Source organism: Halichoerus grypus, chromosome 5 (assembly GCF_964656455.1).
Source record: "Halichoerus grypus chromosome 5, mHalGry1.hap1.1, whole genome shotgun sequence".
In the NCBI taxonomy this organism is placed as follows: domain Eukaryota; kingdom Metazoa; phylum Chordata; class Mammalia; order Carnivora; family Phocidae; genus Halichoerus; species Halichoerus grypus.
The window spans coordinates 131463919-131486210 of NC_135716.1; the positions used below are offsets into that span (position 1 = coordinate 131463919).

At 34.1% G+C, this 22292-nt stretch overlaps 1 protein-coding gene across 11 annotated transcripts in view; it reads right to left on the reverse strand.

Moving 5' to 3' along the window:
• LRRC7 (leucine rich repeat containing 7) overlaps positions 1-22292 on the reverse strand; it is a 524922-nt gene that overhangs the window by 351035 nt on the left and 151595 nt on the right. For 3 of the 11 annotated variants that reach the window (XM_078072926.1, XM_078072928.1, XM_078072927.1), the window contains one exon: positions 19203-19278. The exons of the other annotated variants lie outside the window; for them this stretch is intronic. In XM_078072926.1, coding sequence (XP_077929052.1) covers position 19203 — 1 coding nt within the window. In that variant the 5' untranslated portion in view covers positions 19204-19278. The remainder of the gene's footprint in view (positions 1-19202; positions 19279-22292) is intronic. 11 annotated transcript variants of the gene reach the window in all.

The following is a 22292-nucleotide window of genomic DNA, read 5'->3' on the forward strand; positions in this document are numbered from 1 at the left end:
TTACAGATTAGTACCAGCTCAGGAGTAGGTAAAGCAGAATGATGAGAGGTCAAGAACATGGACCATGAAATTATAAGACCAAGGTTCAAATTCACAGCTTTACCAATTACTAGCTCTATCATCACACTTACCTTCCCAATAAAATAGAGATATACCCTTCTAAATAGGACTGAGTAATCAGTGTAAAATTTCTTATTAGATTTCAATATGTTTTCCATTTTCTATCATCTCAATGAGACAAAGACGGCTTTCCTCAAGCAACTCAGCCTTCATTAGGTACCCAAAAAAGTTCTCAGTAGGCCCAGACAAGGTATTTTCCCCTCTGGAATAAAATAAGGCAGTTTCTGCCAAACACAGTCATATTCCCTGTTGGACATGTGCAATGTAAATCTACAAATTTCCTGTGGTGAGGGTGTGAAATAAATGCAGCCAAAAGCTTCTTCTTTCCCTTCCCTCCTGTCCTAAAAAGCAAGAATAAATTCCAGACCTAATACTTATTAAAAGACTTAGCTTCTTAGTCTTTGATCCAAAACTCCAATATAAGACTGTGGTAAGTTTAGGTATATCAGAGTTGATCAAGGGAAAGGCACAACCAGAATAAAGCAGTATTTTATAAGCTTTACTGGGTAGCACATGGAGAGGTTTGCAAGAGAGTTCTGGGAATTCCCTCTGGAAAGGAGACCTTCCAGATTCCAGAGACAGTGGTGTGGAATCACCACCCAGAAGGGGAAGAGGACCAGGCATCTCCAGTGGAGAGGAAAATTGGAGAGGGCACTTTTATGTCTAGAGTATGTTGCTTAGCAGCAAAATAGGGAGTCTCTGAGTTGGAGAGTTGCTAAGGGTAGCTGCCATTTGAGGACTTTGTAGCCATAAGGTTTGTCTTTTTCTATAGGGAGCATATATTGGGTGCAGTTTTGTAGGGCATGCAAAGCAGGCAGACTTGAAATGGCTAAAAATATACTTATTTGGGCTCTATTTAAAGCAATTGGATATGTAAGAATTTGAATTTGGCTCTGGCAGGCTTTGAGCTAGCAGTCCTAGCCTGCTGTGAAGAAATAAATATAGAGCCCAACACAGAGAGGTCATCTTTAATTCATTTATATAACAAAGACTCATATTTTCAGAACCGTTGTTTACAACTTTGTTGTCTCCAATCAATTCAAGGGCTGACAATATCAAAGGCAAGGTAAAAATAATGATGATGATAGTAATAATCGTGATGGCTACATTAATTAGGGGAGGGCCTAGCATGAACCTCATAATAAGAAACAGCTGGAAGATTCTTTCCCTTTATACTGCAGATAAGGAGACTAAGTCCCAAAGCAGTGAATGTGTTGAGATTCAAGCACACGGAATCTGTTTAACTACAAAATCTGCACATACAGTCTCTACTTATAATGAGAATGAACTTTTGTATGAAAATTAACCAAAATTTTCTGCAACTTTCCAGATAGAAATTCTGTTTTAGAAGATGTTCTGCTCCTCTGAAAGAGGCTCATTACTTAACTTATTCACATACACTAATGAAGTTTTTTTTTTTAACATTTTTTATTTATTTATTTGACACAGAGAGAGACAGCGAGAGAGGGAACATAAGCAAGGGGAGTGGGAGAGGGAGAAGCAGGCTTCCTGCTGAGCAGGGAGCCTGATGCGGGGCTTGATCCCAGGACCCTGGGATCATGACCTGAGCCGAAGGCAGACGCTTAATGACTGAGCCACCAGGCGCCCCAACTAATGAAGTATTTTTGAAAATCAGCTTCTTGTGACCAAAAATGTCTCATTGTCATTGAAATACTACTGGATTATGTTAAAATATGATAAAAACATTAAATAATTTTTATTTGTGTAAAAACTAAAAATAGAGAAATAGTAACTATAAATAGTTTCTTATTTTCTATGAGGTGAAGATACAGCAAAGTGACTTAACAAATGTTCAAATATTAAACATCATAGAGTTAGTGAATAAATTAATAATTGTCTATTCTTAGTGAATCAGTCAGAAAAAGTAAATCTTAAGGGAATTAAAAAAGAAGCTATATAACACTTTTTCTGCAGTGTTTAATCTCACAAATTCCAAATGTCATTTTTCAAAATAGAAAATTGTGAAATAATTAACTTCAACATATGTCACGCTGAGACTTGCAGAAAAGCAGCAAAAATTTTGTTTTAAAAATAACAGAGCAATGCCACTGTTAATAAATGTATATATTTTCCAAGCACTAAATTCTGAACATTTTACCAGCAAAAGTGAGCAAGACTTAGAATTAAATTTCTATTGCTTTTATTGAACTTAAAAAATTCATTGAGTTAAAAATAAATTCATAAGTCCCTAGTGAAGAAAGAGAGAGATCAAAAAGGGAACTTCTTAAAAGAATGCTAATACAATGTAGAAAAATGATAGGATATGCCCATTTTGCAATCCCTAATGGGAATTCAGTTAAGGATCATCAGTGGATGCTAAAGCTACTGGGTAAAAAGTTGTTGGAGTTAGGATATTCATATGCTTTCAAATCCCACACAGTAATCACCAGTTACAAGGAAAAAATGTATAATGGAGGGATTTGATACCACCTCAATTAAGTGGTCAAATTTAGTATCATCAGGGGTGGGACAAAATGACATTATATGCATCCTGATGTGACAAAAAGCATACAATACCAACAATCTGGTAGTCTTGTCCAATTAGGTATTATATTACCTAAATATAATAATAAAAAATGATTAACAAATCCATTATCTTGGACATTTTAAAAGATGACTGGCTAAGGCTTTCTAAAAGTCTTAGGTGGTCATAAATAGAGTAAAGCTAAATGCCTTTGAACAAAATGACAATTTAGCAAAGACAATATTTCTCTGCGTAAAGAAAAAACAGGTGCAGTGTTGAGAAATCTGTGAATGAGGTTTTTCATGCTAGTAAAGAATGGCTTGGTATCTTAAAGAAGAGAAATGTTGGTCATGACATATATGACTAAAATTCAGGGGAAATCTGCAAGAATTGATGGTGAGGCACCCGTTTACAATTTTTCCACCAATATTCAGAAACAAAATTAAAAATAAATTAGGAGTCACTTGTACCTAAGATAGATGAATCAGGTACTTAGTTAATGTGAGTAAGGAAACATGAGCAGAAAATAAATAATCAAATCATGTTATTATCCTTGTTTTCTGAACGACTTAAATAAAATTACTTTGCTGGCTTAATTTTCACACTCTCTTCTCTGTCCCTGGGTGAATAATGTGCCATCTTATGGAATCTGAAGTAAAGCATGTTCACAGAGAAGTGGAACAAGGACCAATTATAAGCTTAATTGCGTGTCTAACAGGGAACATCAAGTATCATCAGGAATCTTGCCAGAATTCCATTAAAAAGCTTTGGATTAAGAGTCAGGAGACCTGAATTCTAGTCCCAGTTCTGCCATTAAGTAGCCACATGATCTGAATCAAATCACCTCTTATTTTTGAAGTGTCTTTACCTATAAATACATTGGTCCTCATTGATATAATCCTTTAAATTTACCATGTCTTAAATAGGTAAGAAAGTACATGTTCCATATATTTTTTCTTTAATTGTATTTCCTAAAAAAACCCATCTAGATCTTTTCCCACACTGAAATCTCCTTTAAGAATTAGACATTCCTTTCACATCTAGCTGGTACAGAGTCCCTGGATCAATTCCTGAGCCACCAACAAATTCCCACTTTCTCGTGAATGTATGGAGCCCTATTAACCATAAAAATGCTTTATTTCTAAAGTCTTAAAGTGGCTTCCTCTATAGAAGTAATTTTGGCAAACAAATGTTCAAAAGAGCATGTTGGTTACACCCCAGGCTTCATTTGAATGTAATTCTTTAGTTTAAGGAAAATAAAGTATTTTTGTTTATAAAAAGGAGATAGAGCCAATTCTTCATTCATATTGTCAGATTCAGTCAAAATATTGCAAGCATATATTAAGTCCAACTGAGCATTGCAGAAATTCTCTGTATCTTCTTCAAGAGGTTGCTGTATCTTCTTCATTATTACATTTACTTAAATCTCATTTTCTCTAGATTATTTTCCTTGTTTCTCAATATGAAACAATCTTTATTTCATTCCCTCACAGCAGAATGTTAACCTACAGAGCTTTAAAATAACTGCTGGTTCACAGCTCCTGAATTTGGATAAAATATTTAGATACTTTGTTTTTAAGCTTTTAAGTGGACTCTTTTTTTATGGACTAGAACTTTTGGAATTTCTCAGTGATTGCATATTTTAGTCATAATTGTATGTGTCTTCTTTTGGACAATTAGCTACATATGTGTTTCCTATTTTTCATTAGATTGTGCAACACTGCCCAATTTTTTAAAACTATAAACAACCTTCAAAAATCTGTTTCCTTTATAAAACATAAATGTTTCCTTTATTTAAAAAAACTCCACTTGGGGCGCCTGAGTGGCTCAGTTGGTTAAGCCTCTGATTCTTGGTTTCAGATCAAGTCATGATCTCAGGGTCTTGGGATCCAACCCAGTGTGGGGTTCCGCACTCAGTGCAGAGTCTACTTGAAACTTTTCTCTCCCTCTCCCCCCACTCTGTTCCCCTCAACCCCTGCTCGTGCATGCAAATAGGCATACACGCTTTTTCTCTAAAAACAACAAAAAAATCCTCTTTATCCTGAATATGATCCAGACCTTTTCAAAGAAAGTCAGTATTTTAAAAATTAGCTAAGTATTATTACTAATAAATTAGAATTATTTTTGCAAGTTGTAATACATTTTTAATTGAAAGACTTTTTCTATTTGATTGTATTGTCTAGGCATTAAATGGTTTGAAGAATAGTTCCATAGTGTGTATAAAGGAAATAAAATAAATTTCTTTGTCTAGTGTTTTTTTTTAAAACTAAATTAACTAGTTAGCAATATAAATGTTAATTTTTTTTGAAAAGTGAGGAAACAGAGTATAAAGGACATTTTCACATTTTACCTGAAAATATCAAACAATAACTTCTTACTACTACTAAGCAAGATCTTTTAATAGTGTCACTCCCATTTCATAATTGTATTGCTTACAAACTGCTCAGAAAATTTAATGTTATTATCTTGTCTTCAAACTTCATCAATAGAGAATCTTTAATTAGACTTGATAACATTCATAGATGGAGACCACTTTCAGTAACTTTAGCATTGAACATTTTGTTCCGGAGACAGTTTTCCAATTTATTATTTGACAAGAAGTTGAACACCTTTCAAAATTACAATCCAAGTAAAAATCTACCTTAGAAAATGGTGTCTGAATACTTTGTCTTATCTTTTTGTCAGAGTTAAGTCAGATGTATTTTATTTTGTTACCGTCCTCTAAATGTGTCTTATTTTCTTGTGATGCTTCCATGTTTTGGTAAAACAATAGTGAACTTATAAAATTGCCATTATCTAGCTTATAAAACATACCTTTTAGCGGTGTGTTCCTTTCCCCTGGGTGTAGCTGCAAAACTGTAAGTCAAAGTTTACTGCTTTCACGTGTCAAATTCCTTGATTGCAAATTAAAGTTGTGGGTTTTTTTTTTCCCTAGTAGAAAAAGTAGATCTGCTCCCTTAAAATGAAGGAAATGTAATTAATTTTCACAAATTCCTTGGCTAATGATCATGGAAGGAGCTGGAATTTGGAGTCCAGTGTTCTGTCTCCAATTCTCTTATTCTCTGAAATGGTAGATATTTGATGTAGCAACAATTACCCAATCTGTCCTGTTCATGAGGAGAGCCCTACACAGTAGGTAAAGCCAGTGAGCTGCAGGATAGCTTTATCCTTCTTTCCCTTGCTGCATATTTTATGGCCTTTAACATGCAGTTTCATCCCTTGTTAAATGCATTCTCCAGGCAATTTGACAGATGGGATGGATTTTTTTGTGTGTGTTTATATGGTATTTTCAAAGCAAGAACAAATCTGCCTTTTCAAACAGTCTCTAGTTAGAACTCCGTAAAGCTGTACATGATTCTGGTTGTCTTTTTTTGTTGGTTTGTTTGTTTGCTTTTCTGTTTTGTCTTGGGTTTTGGTGGGGGGAGGGTGTTTTTTTATTAAATGGGAATTTAATATATCAGAATTTCACAGTTCCACCTCTCCCCGAAAAGAAAGCCAAGCCAATATATCATAAATATTAAACTAAAAATATGACCCTATATATTCTGAAAAAAGTAATAAAACTGCCAATAAATACACATCTCAGGTGACTGCCAGAGGCAGTTGATATTGCATTAAGCACCTACAAGAACATAAGGATGCAGGATGATTAAAAAGTGGTTGACATAATGATATAATGCATGTTGATTTAAATTCCTCTTGGGAACTATTTTTACACTATCTTTACATTCAGAGCTGCCATGAATTAATAATCATCACAATGATTAACAGCTTTTATTTAACCTTTTCTATATTCGTGAGCATGAAATGATAGTAAGAATTCATATTTATAATTGTATAGTCTGTTTATTTAGTGTCTTCTAAGGAAATGTAAAACCCTACATGATATATGTAAAATCAGACTCTTTAATACAGTAGGAGCCTTGCAGTGATACATCAAGTCTTGGTTTGTAACTTCTAAATTCGTTAACTTAGAGCTTCCATGGAAAACCTTCTTTGTAACGGTAACTGATCTAGGAAAAGCAGTTTTGTAAAATACGGTTATTTTTCACATAACGTGTATTAGTGGAGGTGGCTACAGGAATCCGCTTAGCTTACTTCTGCCCCTGTGGTAGAGGATAGGCCAAGAGTCACAGTGAAGAACAGCGAAAGAAAAGAGAGCTATTTAATTGCAGACCATGAGTAAATGAAGCATCTAAGAAGAAAATCTGGCAGTAAAGGAGTTATCTGGCAAGACGATGGTGGTGGAGAATTTGGAAGAGAGAATTAGTGGCTGCAAAAATAAAAATCTCTTACAGCAAAGTATTTAAAACAGAAGCTTACCCTTCCTATTCCTTTCTTCACTCTCTTCTGGGAGGCTGTGAGGGAGCTGCCCACCCAGATCCCGTTGTGGATGGAACCATTCATTCTCCGAGCAGCTGGAAGGCTGCCTGTTAATGGCTCACAGGTGCATCTCCCCTGGTACTGCCCTTTACCAAAGTGAATTATCTTACCCAGGTTACAATCCTCTGATAACTGGTTTATGCTGGCTTAAAAACCCAGCCATCTTGTCTCACTTTGGCATAATTCTGAAGGGATTCCCTAGTTCCAGTGATACACATAGGCTTTATGGAAGTCTCTGTTGCAAACTCACTGTAGTTTAATTTCTCTCTACCCAGCACTCCCCAATAATCCTTATCTTTATCTCAGAGCCTGTTTCCAAGGAGCCCAATCTACGACACACTTGACTCCTTACTCTACAGTGTTATGAGGTTCTCCCACAGGTCCCCAACAATATCTTAACTACCAGATTCCATGAGCCCTTAAACTTCTTGGCAGCAGCTTATATCTAACTCTGTTGATCTTTTTTTTTTTTCCCCTTAGCACTCTTTACTCTCTTGCTTCCTTGAATCTGCTTTACCTTAGTCCTCCTCCTACCTCTAAATGTTTTTCATTTTTGGTTTTAGCTTTAACCCAAGTTTTGTTTTCAGTTATCCTCTTACCTCTCGCTTTGTACTTTTTCTTGGGAAATCTCATTTACACACTTGGTCTTGGTTCCCATCTCCATGGTAAAACCCCCTGAATCCAAATATTTAGCTCAGATCTCTGTCCTATATTTCAAAAACCCAGTAGGTATTGTTCCCCAGATATTGCCTGGCTGCTTCTGATAGACATTCTTCCTACCTCCCACCATGATCCCCTTTACACTATGACCAGAGGTACCATATTCAATGCATCAATACATACTAGTACTGTCATTGTCCCACTGTTGTTGCTTTAAGAAGTTGTTCATTTCATAAATCTATGACTCTACAGAGTTTTATAATGGTGGTAAAATTTTACGATGTTCCCTCCATCCAATTTGTCTCATGCAAACTCTTTCTTCCTGGCAGTATGGTAGAAAGAGAATGGTCCTTTGAGTCATATAGAAATAGATTGTGATACTGATTATCCCTTTAGTAACTGTGGTAACTGTGGAAGTCACTTAACTAATTTCTCTGCAGCTCAGTTCCTCATCTCTCTTACAGAGATACCATGAGGACTAAGTGAGAGGATGTGTGTATAAATATACTTGGACTACATAAAAGTTACTCAATAAATGTCATCTTCCCTCCCTTCTGCCCTTCCTTTCCTCTCCGGGTTTATTGTTCCAACTATGCTTTAAACAACTAAATTCAGTTTCTAAATTCCACCTAAAAAGTGCTCAACCAGGCCACAGGTAGGAAGAGGGATTTTTGTTTAGCACAGGAAATTTAGGAATAAAGTCAGACAGACAGGGCAGCATTGGGAACTCATTCACCTGGCATCAACACCTCAGGACACAGAAGCCAGGTTGCTGGGCCGTGCAGAGATCCCCAGGGCAGCACACGTCTGGCCAGGAGCCTGGGGTATGCAGCTGGTCTTAGTCTCTCTCTGCTTATCTTGGCCTTGACAGTCAATTACGATTTGTGTCAACTTCACTGCTTTCCTCTAGCTTCCCTCTCCCAGGATCGCTATTTTGTGGCTCACCCCAGCATTTAGTGACTTCTTTCCTGTCATAATATTCATAACCTTTAGACATCTAAGTTATATACAGGAATTATAGGATCTGGAGAATCATGGCATCAATTTCATCCTTTAAATTTTAAATTTCTGTCCCTATAGTTGTCACCTGTAATCTGTAGTAGTTGGTTATCAATTTCAGGTTATTCTCAATGGATAATATTATCTTTCATTTCTCTCTGATGGTCTAGCAAACACTACTGATATACTTTCAGGAGGATATTCACTTGGAGGTGGTTTGGGGTTAGAATTTTTTTTTTAAAGTAGTATAGGCTTATTACATTTTAAGGAAACCAAATATGTAAACCAACTAAAGGTATACATAATTATTTGTAAAAAAAAAAACAGTTGAAGAGGACTTATTTAAAAATAGCAAATCCCCATAGTATATTGAAATGATTTTATTTACAGAAATTCAGTAACACAATTGTATAATTTTTGTACATCTCTGCGATTCACAAGTATAGGCCTCTGACTTCTCACCTAAAAAGGGAAACAACCTCTTGAGTGATTTCTACATCTCCTGTTTCTCTCTATTCCAATCCATATTTCACACAGTTGTCAGGATTTGTCCTTCAAATTCATAGGCCTAAACTATCACTCCTTTGTGCAAAACACACACACTCATGAGGATGTGGATTTCATCTGTTTTGTTTACTGCTATAACCCCAGCCGTTAGAACAAGGTTAAGCATGTAGTAGATGCTCAATAAATATTGGTTCAATAAATAAATCCTACTGTAAAATAACATAAATTTGTCCTTTTTTGGTATAATTTTCCAATGTTATATTCTCCTTTACAAACTATAAATGAAGGGGCACTTAGGTGGCTCAGTCGTTAAGTGTCTGCCTTCAGCTCAGGTCATGATCCCAGGGTCCTGGGATCGAGCCCCACATCGGGCTCCCTGCTCCGCGGGAAGCCTGCTTCTCCCTCTCCCTCTGCCCCTGGTTGTGTTCCCTCTCTCACTGTCTCTCTCTCTCTCTCTGTTAAATAAATAAAATCTTAAAAAAAAGAACAAACTATAAATGAAAACTCTTTTTATTTATTTTTTAAAAGATTTTATTTGAAAACTCTTTTTATAAAATAGTTTAGAACAGGTTAATAAGTTCTGAATACAAATTCTGCTTTAAATAGACTTTCTTTTAAAATAAATTTGTAGGGGCGCCTGGGTGGCTCAGTCGTTAAGCGTCTGCCTTCGGCTCAGGTCATGATCCCAGGGTCCTGGGATCGAGCCCCGCATCGGGCTCCCTGCTCGGCGGGGAGCCTGCTTCTCCCTCTCCCACTCCCCCTGCTTGTGTTCCTTCTCTCGCTGTGTCTCTCTCTGTCAAATAAATAAATAAAAAAAATCTTAAAAAAAAAATAAAAAAAATAAAATAAAATAAATTTGTTTAGGGGCGCCTGGGTGGCTCAGTCTTTAAGCGTCTGCCTTCGGCTCAGGTCATGATCCCAGGGTCCTGGGATCGAGCCCCGCATCGGGCTCCCTGCTCAGCAGGAAGCCTGCTTCTCCCTCTCCCACTCCCCCTGCTTGTGTTCCCTCTCTTACTGTCTCTCTCTCTTTCAAATAAATAAATAAAATCTTTAAAAATAAATAAAATAAATTTGTTTAAATTTGTTTAATTTGATTTCTATTTAATGACCCTAAAACGATTATTTTATTTTACTTATTTTAATTTAAAAAAATTTTTAATTCAAGTATAATTAATATACAATGTTATACTAGTTTCAGGTGTACAACATAATGACTCAACAATTCTATACACTACTCAGTGCTCATCACAATAAGTATACTTAATCTCTTTCACCTATTTTACCCATCCTCTCACCCACCTCCCCTCTGGAAAACACGTTTGTTTTCTATATTTATGTCTGTTTCTTTTGTTTGTCTCTTTTCTTCATCAGTATATGATGTTCCTACTATGTGCCATGTGTCCTGTTGCTTCTTATGCCAATCCATTTCTCATACTGTTCTCAAATTTGTATTATATTTGAATAGCTCAAATACCTCATTTATAAGGCATGAGTTTTGTCATTTTCATTTGCTGCTTCATTCACAACACCTAGACAATCTTATGAGGCAAGTACAGTTATCATCCACTTTACAGATGAGGAAACAGAGGCAATGAAAAGTTAAGGAATGTGCTCTATTTCATACACCCTTAAACGGTAATTCTGGGTTTTAAACTAGATGATTCAACTCCAGAACATGCACTGCAACCACTAGACTCTGTGGCCTTCATGACATATACATCTTTGTTACCCTTTGTGCCTATCTAACACTGGAACTTTAAAGAATAGGGAACTCTAAATATCACATAAGATAAACAGTGACAAAAGGAAAGCTTTAACTTCCCAGTTACCTCCCTAATAATTTATGGGAACTAGCCAATAAAACATGGAGATAAGTAAGCGATAACCCAAGAGGACTTTTAGTAACTTATTTAGTATCAGAAAAATTGAAAAACACCAATATTCTTCTCCCCTTCTTGGCATTTTGTGATATTTTTTTCTCTTAATCCACCAAGTCTCAAATGAGGTTTACTGTCTTTCATTTATTGACATCTATTATCTAGAAAATAACATTTTCAGATAGCTGCAGAAAAGTGTGAAATCATCTTTGTATTCCACATTAAATATAAAATGTTCCATAATGGTAAAAACTCTTTCACAATAACAAGGGAATTAAGATTAAAATAATAAAACAATTCAGACTTCTTGTCATAATCTATAAGAACTACCCACTGCTTCTAGAGAACTAAATACCAATATAAATTATATGTGGAAGAATTCTAACAAAAATGAGTTAATTCCACTACAAAATAAAAAACGTATTTTGCCTCATACACTTAAAAAATGACAAAAACTGACATAAACAAAATCAAATTTTAGATGAGGAAAATATTTGCAATATATTTGAAAGACAAAAGGGCTGGTTTATATAATATATGATGATCAGTTACAAAGTGATAAGAAAAAGCCAACACAATAAAAAGTTAGGCAAAAAATATCAATATACAATATACAAATTACAGAAGAGCTTGTGACTAATATACATATGAAACAATGCTTAATCTCTCTAGTAGCCAGGAAAATGCAACCTGAAGTAATTTAGATATTACTTTATATCCAGCAGAATGAGAAAAATAAGGAAAGAGTGATTGCAACTTATTTCTGGGTGGCAATGTGGGGAAAGGATATTTACATACCTGTGGCAATCTCAATCATCATAGCTTTTGAGTACAATATTCACCTATTAATTTTAGAAAGTCATATGCATCACATTATGGATAATGGTAAAAATTGGAACAAGCTCTATGCAGGGCAATTTTATAAATTCTACCAAAATTACAAAAAGGCATAACAGTGTACATAGCAGTTCCACTTTTCTTATGGTATCCTTGCACAGATGCAGAACAATCTATGCTTATGGTCATTTAGAGTAACGTTGTTTGTGATAGCAAAAGACTGGAAGTGATATAAATCCACACAATATGCTATTAAGGAGTTTATAGAAAATGAAAATAAAATAAGAAAGTTCCTTACAAACAGATATGAAATTATATCCAATATTTTCTACTAGATGGGAAAAAGGGATTGAACAGTTCCCAAATATGTTATAATCTAAAGAAAAAAAGAAAATAAATATGTATGTGTGTGTACATAAGCTTATATATTGGAAAAATATCTCTGAAAATTTATATCAGAAATTGATAATACCAGTTACCTCCCTTTAGAGAGGGAAACTGATTAGTTGGGGGTAGAGTTGGAAGAGCTTTTTTCAGTTTATATCATTTAGAAGCTTTTGATTTTTGAACTATATAATATTACATATTAATATTGATGATTTTTTTGTACAACAATGTTAATGTACTTAATGTCAGTGAACTATATACTTAAACATGGTATTTATGTTATGTATATTTATCACAATAAAATGATTTTAAAATTATGTACTATATAAAAATAAAATAACATAATTTAAAAATTATATATATATTATATATAAATTTACATATATAAAGTGTATTTATATGCCAGCAAGCTTATATCTGGGCATGTATCCCTTTGGAAACGTTTTACTTATTTATTTTTTAAAAGATTTATTTACTTATTTTCAAGAGAGAGCACGTGAGCAGGGGGAGGGGCAGAGGGAGAGGGAGAGAGAGAATCTCAAGCAGACTACCTGCTGAGTGTGGAGCCCCAACACGGGGCTTAATCCCATGACCCTGAGATCATGACCTGAGCCTAAATCAAGAGTCAGACGCTTAACCAAATGAGCCACCTAGAGGCACCGCTGGGTATGTATCCCTTTGGAAACATAAGTAAATAAATGAGGATATATTCAAGTTATCTCATGTACCATTATATTAAGAAGCAAAAAATTGCAAATAGAGTAAATCATCTCTAAGTAGGGAATTGTTTAATAAAACTTATCCAGATATTATAGAATCTAATACAACTGTTAAAAAGAATACATTATAGGGGAGCCTGGGTGGCTCAGTGGGTTAAGAGTCTGCCTTTGGCTCAGGTCATGATCTCGGGGTTCTGGGATCGAGACCCACATCTGGCTCCCTGCTCAGCAGGGATTCTGCTTCTCCCTCTCCCTCTGTGCTCTCTCTCTCTCAAATAAATAAATAAAATCTTAAAAATATATATATATATTATAAATGGATAAACTGTAGTATGTGTCTGTACAATGAAATATTACTCAGTGCTAGAAAAAAATAAACTATCAAGCCATAAAAAGACATGGAGGAAACTTAAATGCATATTATTAAGTGAAAGAAACCAGTCTGAAAAGGCTACATACTGTTTGATTTCAACTACATGACGTTCTAGAAAAGACAAAACTACAGAGATAGTAAAAAGGTCAGCAGTTGTCAGGGATTAGGAGGCATGGAAGACAAAGGATTTTTAGGGTAGTGAAACTATTCTGTATGATACTATAATAATGAATATCATTATACATTTGTCCAGACCATAGAATGCACACCAAGAGTGAAGCCTAATGTAAACTATGGGCTTTCAATGATAATAATATGTCAACATTGATTGTAACAAATGTACCACTCTGGTGAGGGAGGCTGATGGTGTGGGAGACTATGCTTGTGTAAGGTCAGGTGATATATGGGAATTCTCTGTACTTTCTGCTTAATTTTGCTGCAAACCTAAAACTGCTTTAAAAAATAAAGTCTACTTTAGGAAGAATTCTAAGAGAAAAAAAGTGGAAGAAATGAAAAGACAAAATACATTAGTCTATGCTAGTTGACATGTAAAAGTTTCCATTATACACAGAAACAATATAGAAAAAGTGTTTTTTTGGCAGCATCAATGCTTCTACAGAGAAAAACTGGGAAAGCCATATAAATTTAAACATCTGCTTTAATGCATTAGAGCTGAAGAACCTACAAAACTAGTTGGACTAAGTTTTCAGAGTGAGGAGAACCAAAGAGAAGTGAGCTGAGCAACAAAAGATCCTTTCTCTGGAAGCATTTCCCAATTCTATAACAGAAAATAAGAGTCTGAAAATCTGGGTTAAGTTTGATTAGAGGGCCACAATTGGGGAAAGACAAATAACAGGTTTGGGTGGTCTGGAGAACCTACAGTAAACACTGGAGAATCGAGGAAACTTAAATGTACAGTTGATCTTTCCTTTGAATCATGTGGTGTATTTTTGTGCTTCATGGCACAGAAAACTAGAATTTTGGATAAAAACCTCTGAAACACAGAGCAAAATGTCCTGTCTTATCAATAAATTCATGAGGGGCAAGAATCATGGTAAACTCATCAAGATTTCAGTTGAAAATCTTGGAGGGCTAGACATTAGAAACAGGAAACAACCAGAGATAGACTGAAACACCCAGACTCTACTCATCTTAATCCCTGAAAAAACAAGGTGGCATATTTTTTCTACTTTGTTTGCCAAGATATTATCACCTGGAGACTCTAAAATTTTGCATACTCCATGTCTGGCATTTAGTAAAAAATTACTTAAAAGAGATAGGTTCATAATGACCAAAATATAAGGGAATAAACAGACACTAAGAATAGATGTATAGGTAATAAATGTGTTAAAGACAAGAACTTTAAAATAACTATGATTAATGTGTTCAAGAAAATAGTGGAAAAGGTGGACAAGATAGATCAGATGAAAATAAATAGAATTTCACCAGATAATTAGAATTTATAAAAAAGGATCAAATAGATATTCTATAATTGAAAAACATAGTATCTGATTTTCAGAATTCAATAAATAAATTTAAAATCATATTAGAAATTGGATAATGAACTGAAAGATAGATCAATAGATAATATCTAATTAAAGTAGAAAGAAAAAGAATATAAAATAAAGAATAAAGTATAAGAGAAATGTGTGCACAGTGAAAAGATCTATGTAGCTGAAGTTCCAGAAATAAGAGAGAAAAAATGGGATTGAAACAGTACTTGCCAAGATGATGGCTAAGAATATTCTAAAACTGATGAAAAGCTCTAACCCAGAAATTCAGGAAAATTTGCAAACTATGGGAAAACGACTGGAAAGAAAACTACACCCAGGTGTATCATAATCAAAGTGCTAAAAATAAAAAATGAAGAGACAATCTTAAAAGTTTATAAACAACAACCAAAAACAGCTCAATTAAAAATTAGGCAAAGGATTTGAATAGACATTTATCTAAAGAAGATATACGCAGGGCAATAAGCACATGAAAAGATGTTCAAGCACTCATTACTAGATAAATGAAAATCAAAACCACAATGAGATACCATTTCATATTCATTAAGATGGTGACCATCAAACACACACACACACACACACACACACACACACAAATGGGTGTTGGCAAAAATGTGGAAAAACTGGCTTGCTTTTGCACCATTGGTGGGAATTTAAAATGGTGTAGCCACTATGGAAAACAATATGGCAATTCCTCAGAAAACTAAAAACAGAATTATCGTATAATTCAGAAATTCCACTTCTGTATATATACCCAAAAGAATTGAAAGCTGGGATTTGAAGAGATATACGTACACCTATGTTCATAGCAGCATTATTCACAATATTCAAAAAATGGAAGCAACCCAAGTGTCCACCAACAGACGAATGGATAAACAATATGTGGTGTATATATATATATATGTATATATATTGTGGTGTGTATATATATATATATATATATATATATATATATATATATAACAGACAAAACTGAAGGACATTATAAGCCTTTCACAAAAGTACAAATACTGTATGATTCCACTTAGACTACTCCAAAGGAGTCAAATTCAGAAAAACAGAAAGTAGAATGGTGGTTTCCAGGGGCTAGGAGAGGGGAAGGAGAATGGGGAGTTACTGCTTAATGGGTACAGAATTTCAGTTTTGCAACATGGAAAGAACTATGGAGATGGTTGGTGGTGATGATTACACAACAAAGTGAATGTACCGACAACACTAAACTGTCCACTTAAAAATGGTTAAGATGGTAAATTTTATGTTATATGTATTTTACCATATTTAAAAGCGATTTTAAAAATATTTTTAAAATCTTTTAAACAATAAAACAAATAATCATCAAAGGAGCACCCATAAGACTGATGACTTTCTTCCCAACAGAAAGAATGGAGCTACAATACAATGGAATGGTATCTTTGGGGCACTGAAAAAAATTCTATAACCAGTAAAAATAATGTTCAGAAACAAAGATGAAGTAAAAAGTTTCAGAGAAATAAAAACTGAGAAAACTTATTTCTAGCACATTGGCACTAAAAGAAATGCAAAAGAGTCCTTCACTCATGAGAAAAAATATTCCCTAATGGAAACACAGACACGTAGGAAGACATGAAAGACAGACTGGTGTCAGAATTGTTTTGAGTGTGGTAGTCATGTGAAAGCAGAGAAGGAATGCAGGAAAAGGACTGGGTTTTTCCCAAGTCTTTGTCATCCTACTATAGGAAATCATTTATGAGATTACTACATGAAACAATAATAGGCCACGTATATTTGATAGGATTACCCAGTAATAAACATTTCTTTAACCAAGACACATTAAATTGAATTAGCTATTCAAATTGGGTGAAGTTTCAGGGAGTTATCATGATATTCTGAAAATAAGTAAGTCTGAGTTAAAAATATGAAACTATTCAAAATAAATCTGAAAAACATAATTCTATTATTGGGATTGATATATTAAGAAGATAAGGTAAAGAATAAAGGATACTATATTAAAAAGGATTCACAAATTCATTTGGCCTCCAAAGTTGGATTATCTCCATCAGGGCTCCCAATGACTGACTGACTGAGATATCAAAAAGCTTTTTCTCCCTCAGTCATCCTCCTCCCAGGCTTTCTGGCAGTATTTGACATTGCCAACCTCTCTATGAATCTTCCTGCTTCTTTAGTTTCTTTAAAAAACAAGACAAAAAAATACTGGAAGCCAGTTTTCCTCCTACTGCTGACTATTGCTCAGTTTTTGTGGTTGATTTCTCTTTCTCTAAACAGAATTTTGATGATTGAATATTGATCCTAGGAACTGTACCTGTGGTAATATTCCCCTTCCACTCTGTACATGTTTTCTGCCTGATGAAATCCTGGTGGCCTCAACCACTGTGTCTATTCAGAGAAATCTTCTAGTTCTACCTCCAGTTCTGTATTTCCACCAACCCTGCAATATCCCCATTTTGCTACACTCAAGGCACCTGAACTTCACATTCCAAACTAAATTTACCATTTTAACATCATCTACTCAAAGTTAACTGCTCTTCTCTTAATGTTCCAGATCTCAAATAATGGGGCCACTATTCATCCAAATGAAGTTCCTGTAGAATCCAGCGAAGAGAGTATTGGTTTCAAATCACAGTCCTCTCTATCTCTACTGCCATCACTTTAGTTTGACTCCTAAATTCCCCAGCTGCATGACTGCAAGCATCAGTCTCCTGGGCTCCCACCACCAGACTCTCTCAATAGCCTTCCTGATGTTTTTCCTTTTTAAAATAATTCATCTTTTAAGTTCTTCAATACCTTTCAAATTATGGTCTTCTTCATTTCTTTCTGAGCTAAAATTGATGCTGATACTGACTCTTACCAAGGTATTTCTAAAGATGTTTTTAGAATTTTCTCTCCTTTAATACAGGGATAGGCCAACTAAACTATTTTAAAAGTCTGAATTTTGAATTTCAAAATTCTTACACCTTATAGTGTAAGCTTGTATCAGTGTATTACATCCCAAGATAAAAAGTCTAAATTTATAAACCAGATTCATTAGGTTTCTTTCATGCTTTTTATCTCTGAGTTTTATTGAGTTATTGTTTAGCATTCTTATCAAAATGTGTGGTTCCAAATGTATAAACATTTGATATAGTTTGTATGTGAGGTGTTTATCATCCATGACTTGTCATTTATAAAGCCTTAAAAAAAGACTGAAAGGGAAGTAACTACTTTTGGCTTATAAAGTTCTTTAGGAATCTTTACTGTTAAGCAGTTGAAACACAATTTTAAACAGTGTCTATAATTATAGAAATTTCTATTACAATAAGATTTTAAATATAAAAATATATATAATTTCTAAAATATTTTGATTGTGGATACTGCCATCATATCTTGTAGATTTTTCTTTGCAGACAGATTTTAAGCACCATCCACTGAAAAATATCTGTTAAATTAAGAACTATATTTTTACCCTAAAAATACATGTATATTTTTATATGTATGTGCATATAAATGTATTAATGTGTGTGTATACATGTAAATATGGCATGTAAAATCAGTTTCTAAGTGCAAACTTCATTTCTTAATCCATATCAATGAAAGAACTGATATAAATACTTTCCAAAAAACTTTTAGCTTTAACATTTTCTGATTCTGTTTCAATCTCCAAGATACATTTGAGGAGAAAGAATCAACTCCAAACACTTTAATATGGAACAATGAGATTTTCAAAGATTCTTCTTGCCATTCAAATAATTTTATTTACCCTTCCCACACTCTTAAGTCTTCTTAAAAATCCATTCATCCAAACATTACATGTTCTTATCATTGAACCTCCTATTTCATTTCTTGAAAATGTCAGTGAGTACTGATGAATGGAAAGTTCCTGCTTAATGTCTGGATTTCATTTGATATCACCTTGAAATTTTGAAATGTAACCTTCAAAAGTGAATGTAACTTCATTCTATCTCTTAAAAGCATGATTATAATATAATTCCTATTAATGGTTTAAGAGAGGAATTAACACATTTATACAGTGGTTGAATGTGTTACAAGGTATAGGGAGATTCTTACTCATTTTAGAAAGGAATATATTGTTGAATTAGGTCTCTAAGTATAAGACCTAGAAAAGATACAATATTTAAACTCATCTTTCTAACCAAAATCATTTCATTATTACTGACAGAAAATTTGTTTCCTGAAATCCATAGTTAACCACTTTTCTTCCTAACTATTTTTGTGATGTGATATAGTTAACACAAATACTACTAAATATGAATTTAAAATTACAAGACTATTTTGTAATTATAGAGTAAAATTCCCAGAACACTACTGAATTCTATATACTTAAGCATAGTAAAATAACATAGTATCTACTTGCTAGTTATTCCTGTCTCTGCAGACTTCTAGGTTGTGACCACTTTGACTTGCATTTTTTTCATGTAGCGGGCTCCTTTAAAAAAAAAAAAAAGAAAATTTAAAAAATTTTAATTAACTACTTATAAATTGACAAATGCATCTAAATGAACATAATAAGCAAGAATGGAATGTGAAGAGTTTAATCAAATGTATTTCTAATTGTCAGGTTATACATCCTAATCAGAATAATTCCACAAAACTATCATTTTAAATATTTGAGCTGTGAATATATAAATTCAGTGTGGAACAAAAGGATGATACTATTGTCCAACATTCCTTCTAAAAACAATTCAATATTTGCAAGGAAAATTCTTTGTAGAGTGATTTTCCTCCTTGCCTGTTTTATTCCTAAGAACTAAATAATAAATGTGAAATGTTATTTTCCCTCATTCTTAAAAATTATAAAAACAGAATTTTTTTAAAACATTTCACAATTTAGATTCTTACAGGTCAGAGTTGCCTTTCCTCTAATTATTCTGAATGAATAAAATTTTATGTTCTCACTATTACACCTTAAACCCTGATTCGGTAATCCTCAGTTATCATTAAAACAGTCTTTGACACTGGCATTTATTATGTGTGTGTGTATTCATAGCTTAATGTGTTCAATATATTACAATTAAAATAATTGAGCCGAAAATGCTCATATGCATTTGTAATAATCAAATTTATTTTTAAAAAGTGACTTTAGTGAGATTAATGCTGATACGAACATTTATTTAGTATTGTAGTTTGTACTCTGTAACATTACAACCCGTGGTTGACATGGGAGATAAAGAAGAAGATGACACCTTCAAATTATTTGTTTGAATACTTAATGTAAAGCCTTTATATTTATAAAACCCAAGAATCTCAATATAATTATTAAATCTGTAAGTCAGGACTATATGAAACCTCCATTTATCAGTGGAACAGAGAAATATCTAGTTGATACATAGAGTCAGGCTGGGCCTGGTGTGTTTTAGGAATCATAAAGGGAAAGCTTTATTGATATTATTTAGTGCAATTTCCTGATAAAAAATTTAAAAAGGGGAATGAGAGGACCAAGAAAATATTCAAAATCTGCTTAATAAAGCTAATTGTTCATAGTAACACTCAGGTACTAAAAAAAAAATTCTCTTCTTGAAATAAGGACTCTAAAGGATATTTTGGAAAATAAAAACTGTATTGAAAATATATAAATCACAGTTAATATGCTGGAGATTATGTTTATTTAATTGATGCAATTATTTACTTGTATAAAAAATAAAAAAATAAAATGCACAATCTTAAATAAAGCTTAGCAAACCATGTGTTTAGGCTGAAGTAATTTTCTGATTACAAATGCATTATTAAAATGAAATAGAAATTAACGATTTCTATAGTTATCCTTAATACCTTTGTCTTTTAACTTTTATACTAAAATTAAAAATGATTTACATATCACAATTACAGGTTACATAGTGAAATGCTTGCAGCCTGCAATATATTATCCTGAATTTCATAGAAACACAAAGATACAGTCTGGTTAAATACAATTTAATATAGTCTAGAGTCTAGATTAGAAAACTGGAATCATCTATTGTAACTTCTTTATCTGTATAGTTGATGAGGGAACAGAAGGCAAGCTGAGGACAAAGCAGAAGGTGACACCCCACAACCCCCCCCCCCCCACCATGGGATATATGTCACATTCCTCAGGCACTCCTGGCTGCCCTAAAGGAAAAACAAATAGTTAACTTACAGAGTCTCCCTCAGTTTACAGATGTCTTAGCAATCTACAAGAACAAAGCATTCCTATCATCAATAACCTAGCTTCCAGAAGGAAATACAGATACAATTAAATGCCCTTATAACATGCAGCCCATTGACAGACACTTGAAGTGGGCAGAGTGTACTGTTCTTCCAGGAAGTTCCCAACTATCTTAATGTTAATGCCTTACTAGAGGGGTAAACAACCTTAACTTGACAATGTCAAGACCTCCGGTATCCTGTGAGTCTTCTTTAGCATATGAATGTTCTTTTGGAAACCTCCCTTTTTCCTTACCTCCCCCAACCCCATAGTACATAATCAGCCACCCCTCACAACCCCGGTGCAGCAGCTCTTTCTGCACTTGGGTCCTGTCCCCCATGCTTTAATAAACCACCATTTGGCACCAAAGACATCTCAAGAATTCTTTTAGTCGTTGGCTCCAGACTCCACCCCACTGAACCTCACCTATATTCCAAAACCCCATCATAGTGACAATAATAATCTTAAGTGTCTCACAAATAGTCTTTAAAAAATAATATAAAATAAGTTCTTAACAGCTAAGCACACTTCTTTTTTTTAAAATTTTTTTATTGTTATGTTAATCCCCATACATTACATCATTAGCTTTAGATGTAGTGTTCCATGATTCATTGTTTGTGCATAACACCCAGTGCTCCATGCAGAATGTGCCCTCCTCAATACCCATCACCAGGCTAACCCATCCTCCCAACCCCCTCCCCTCTAGAACCCTCAGTTTGTTTTTCAGAGTCCATCGTCTCTCATGGTTCGTCTACCCCTCCGATTTCCTCCCCTTCATTCTTCCCCTCCTGCTATCTTCTTCTTTTTTTTTTTTTCTTAACATATTGCATTATTTGTTTCAGAGGTACAGATCTGAGATTCAACAGTCTTGCACAATTCACAGCGCTCACCATAGCACATACCCTCCCCAGTGTCTATCACCCAGTCACCCCATCCCTCCCACCCCACCCCCCACTCCAGCAACCCTCAGTTTGTTTCCTGAGATTAAGAATTCCTCATATCAGTGAGGTCATATGATACATGTCTTTCTCTTTGCTATTATTTTGTTTTATTGTAACAAGTAAAATTATAGGCCTAAAATATATTATTCCACTGCCCAAAAAAGTGATATATACTTAAAAATAATTATATTCTTGTTTTCTGTTCTCTTGTTGCTACTTTGTTAAAAATAAAAATTGCCCCTCTACTTTCAGGCAGATTCACCACTCAATATAATGAAAGAAATATATCTGAATTATTAATACTATTATTATATTTATTATCCTATATGATACTAT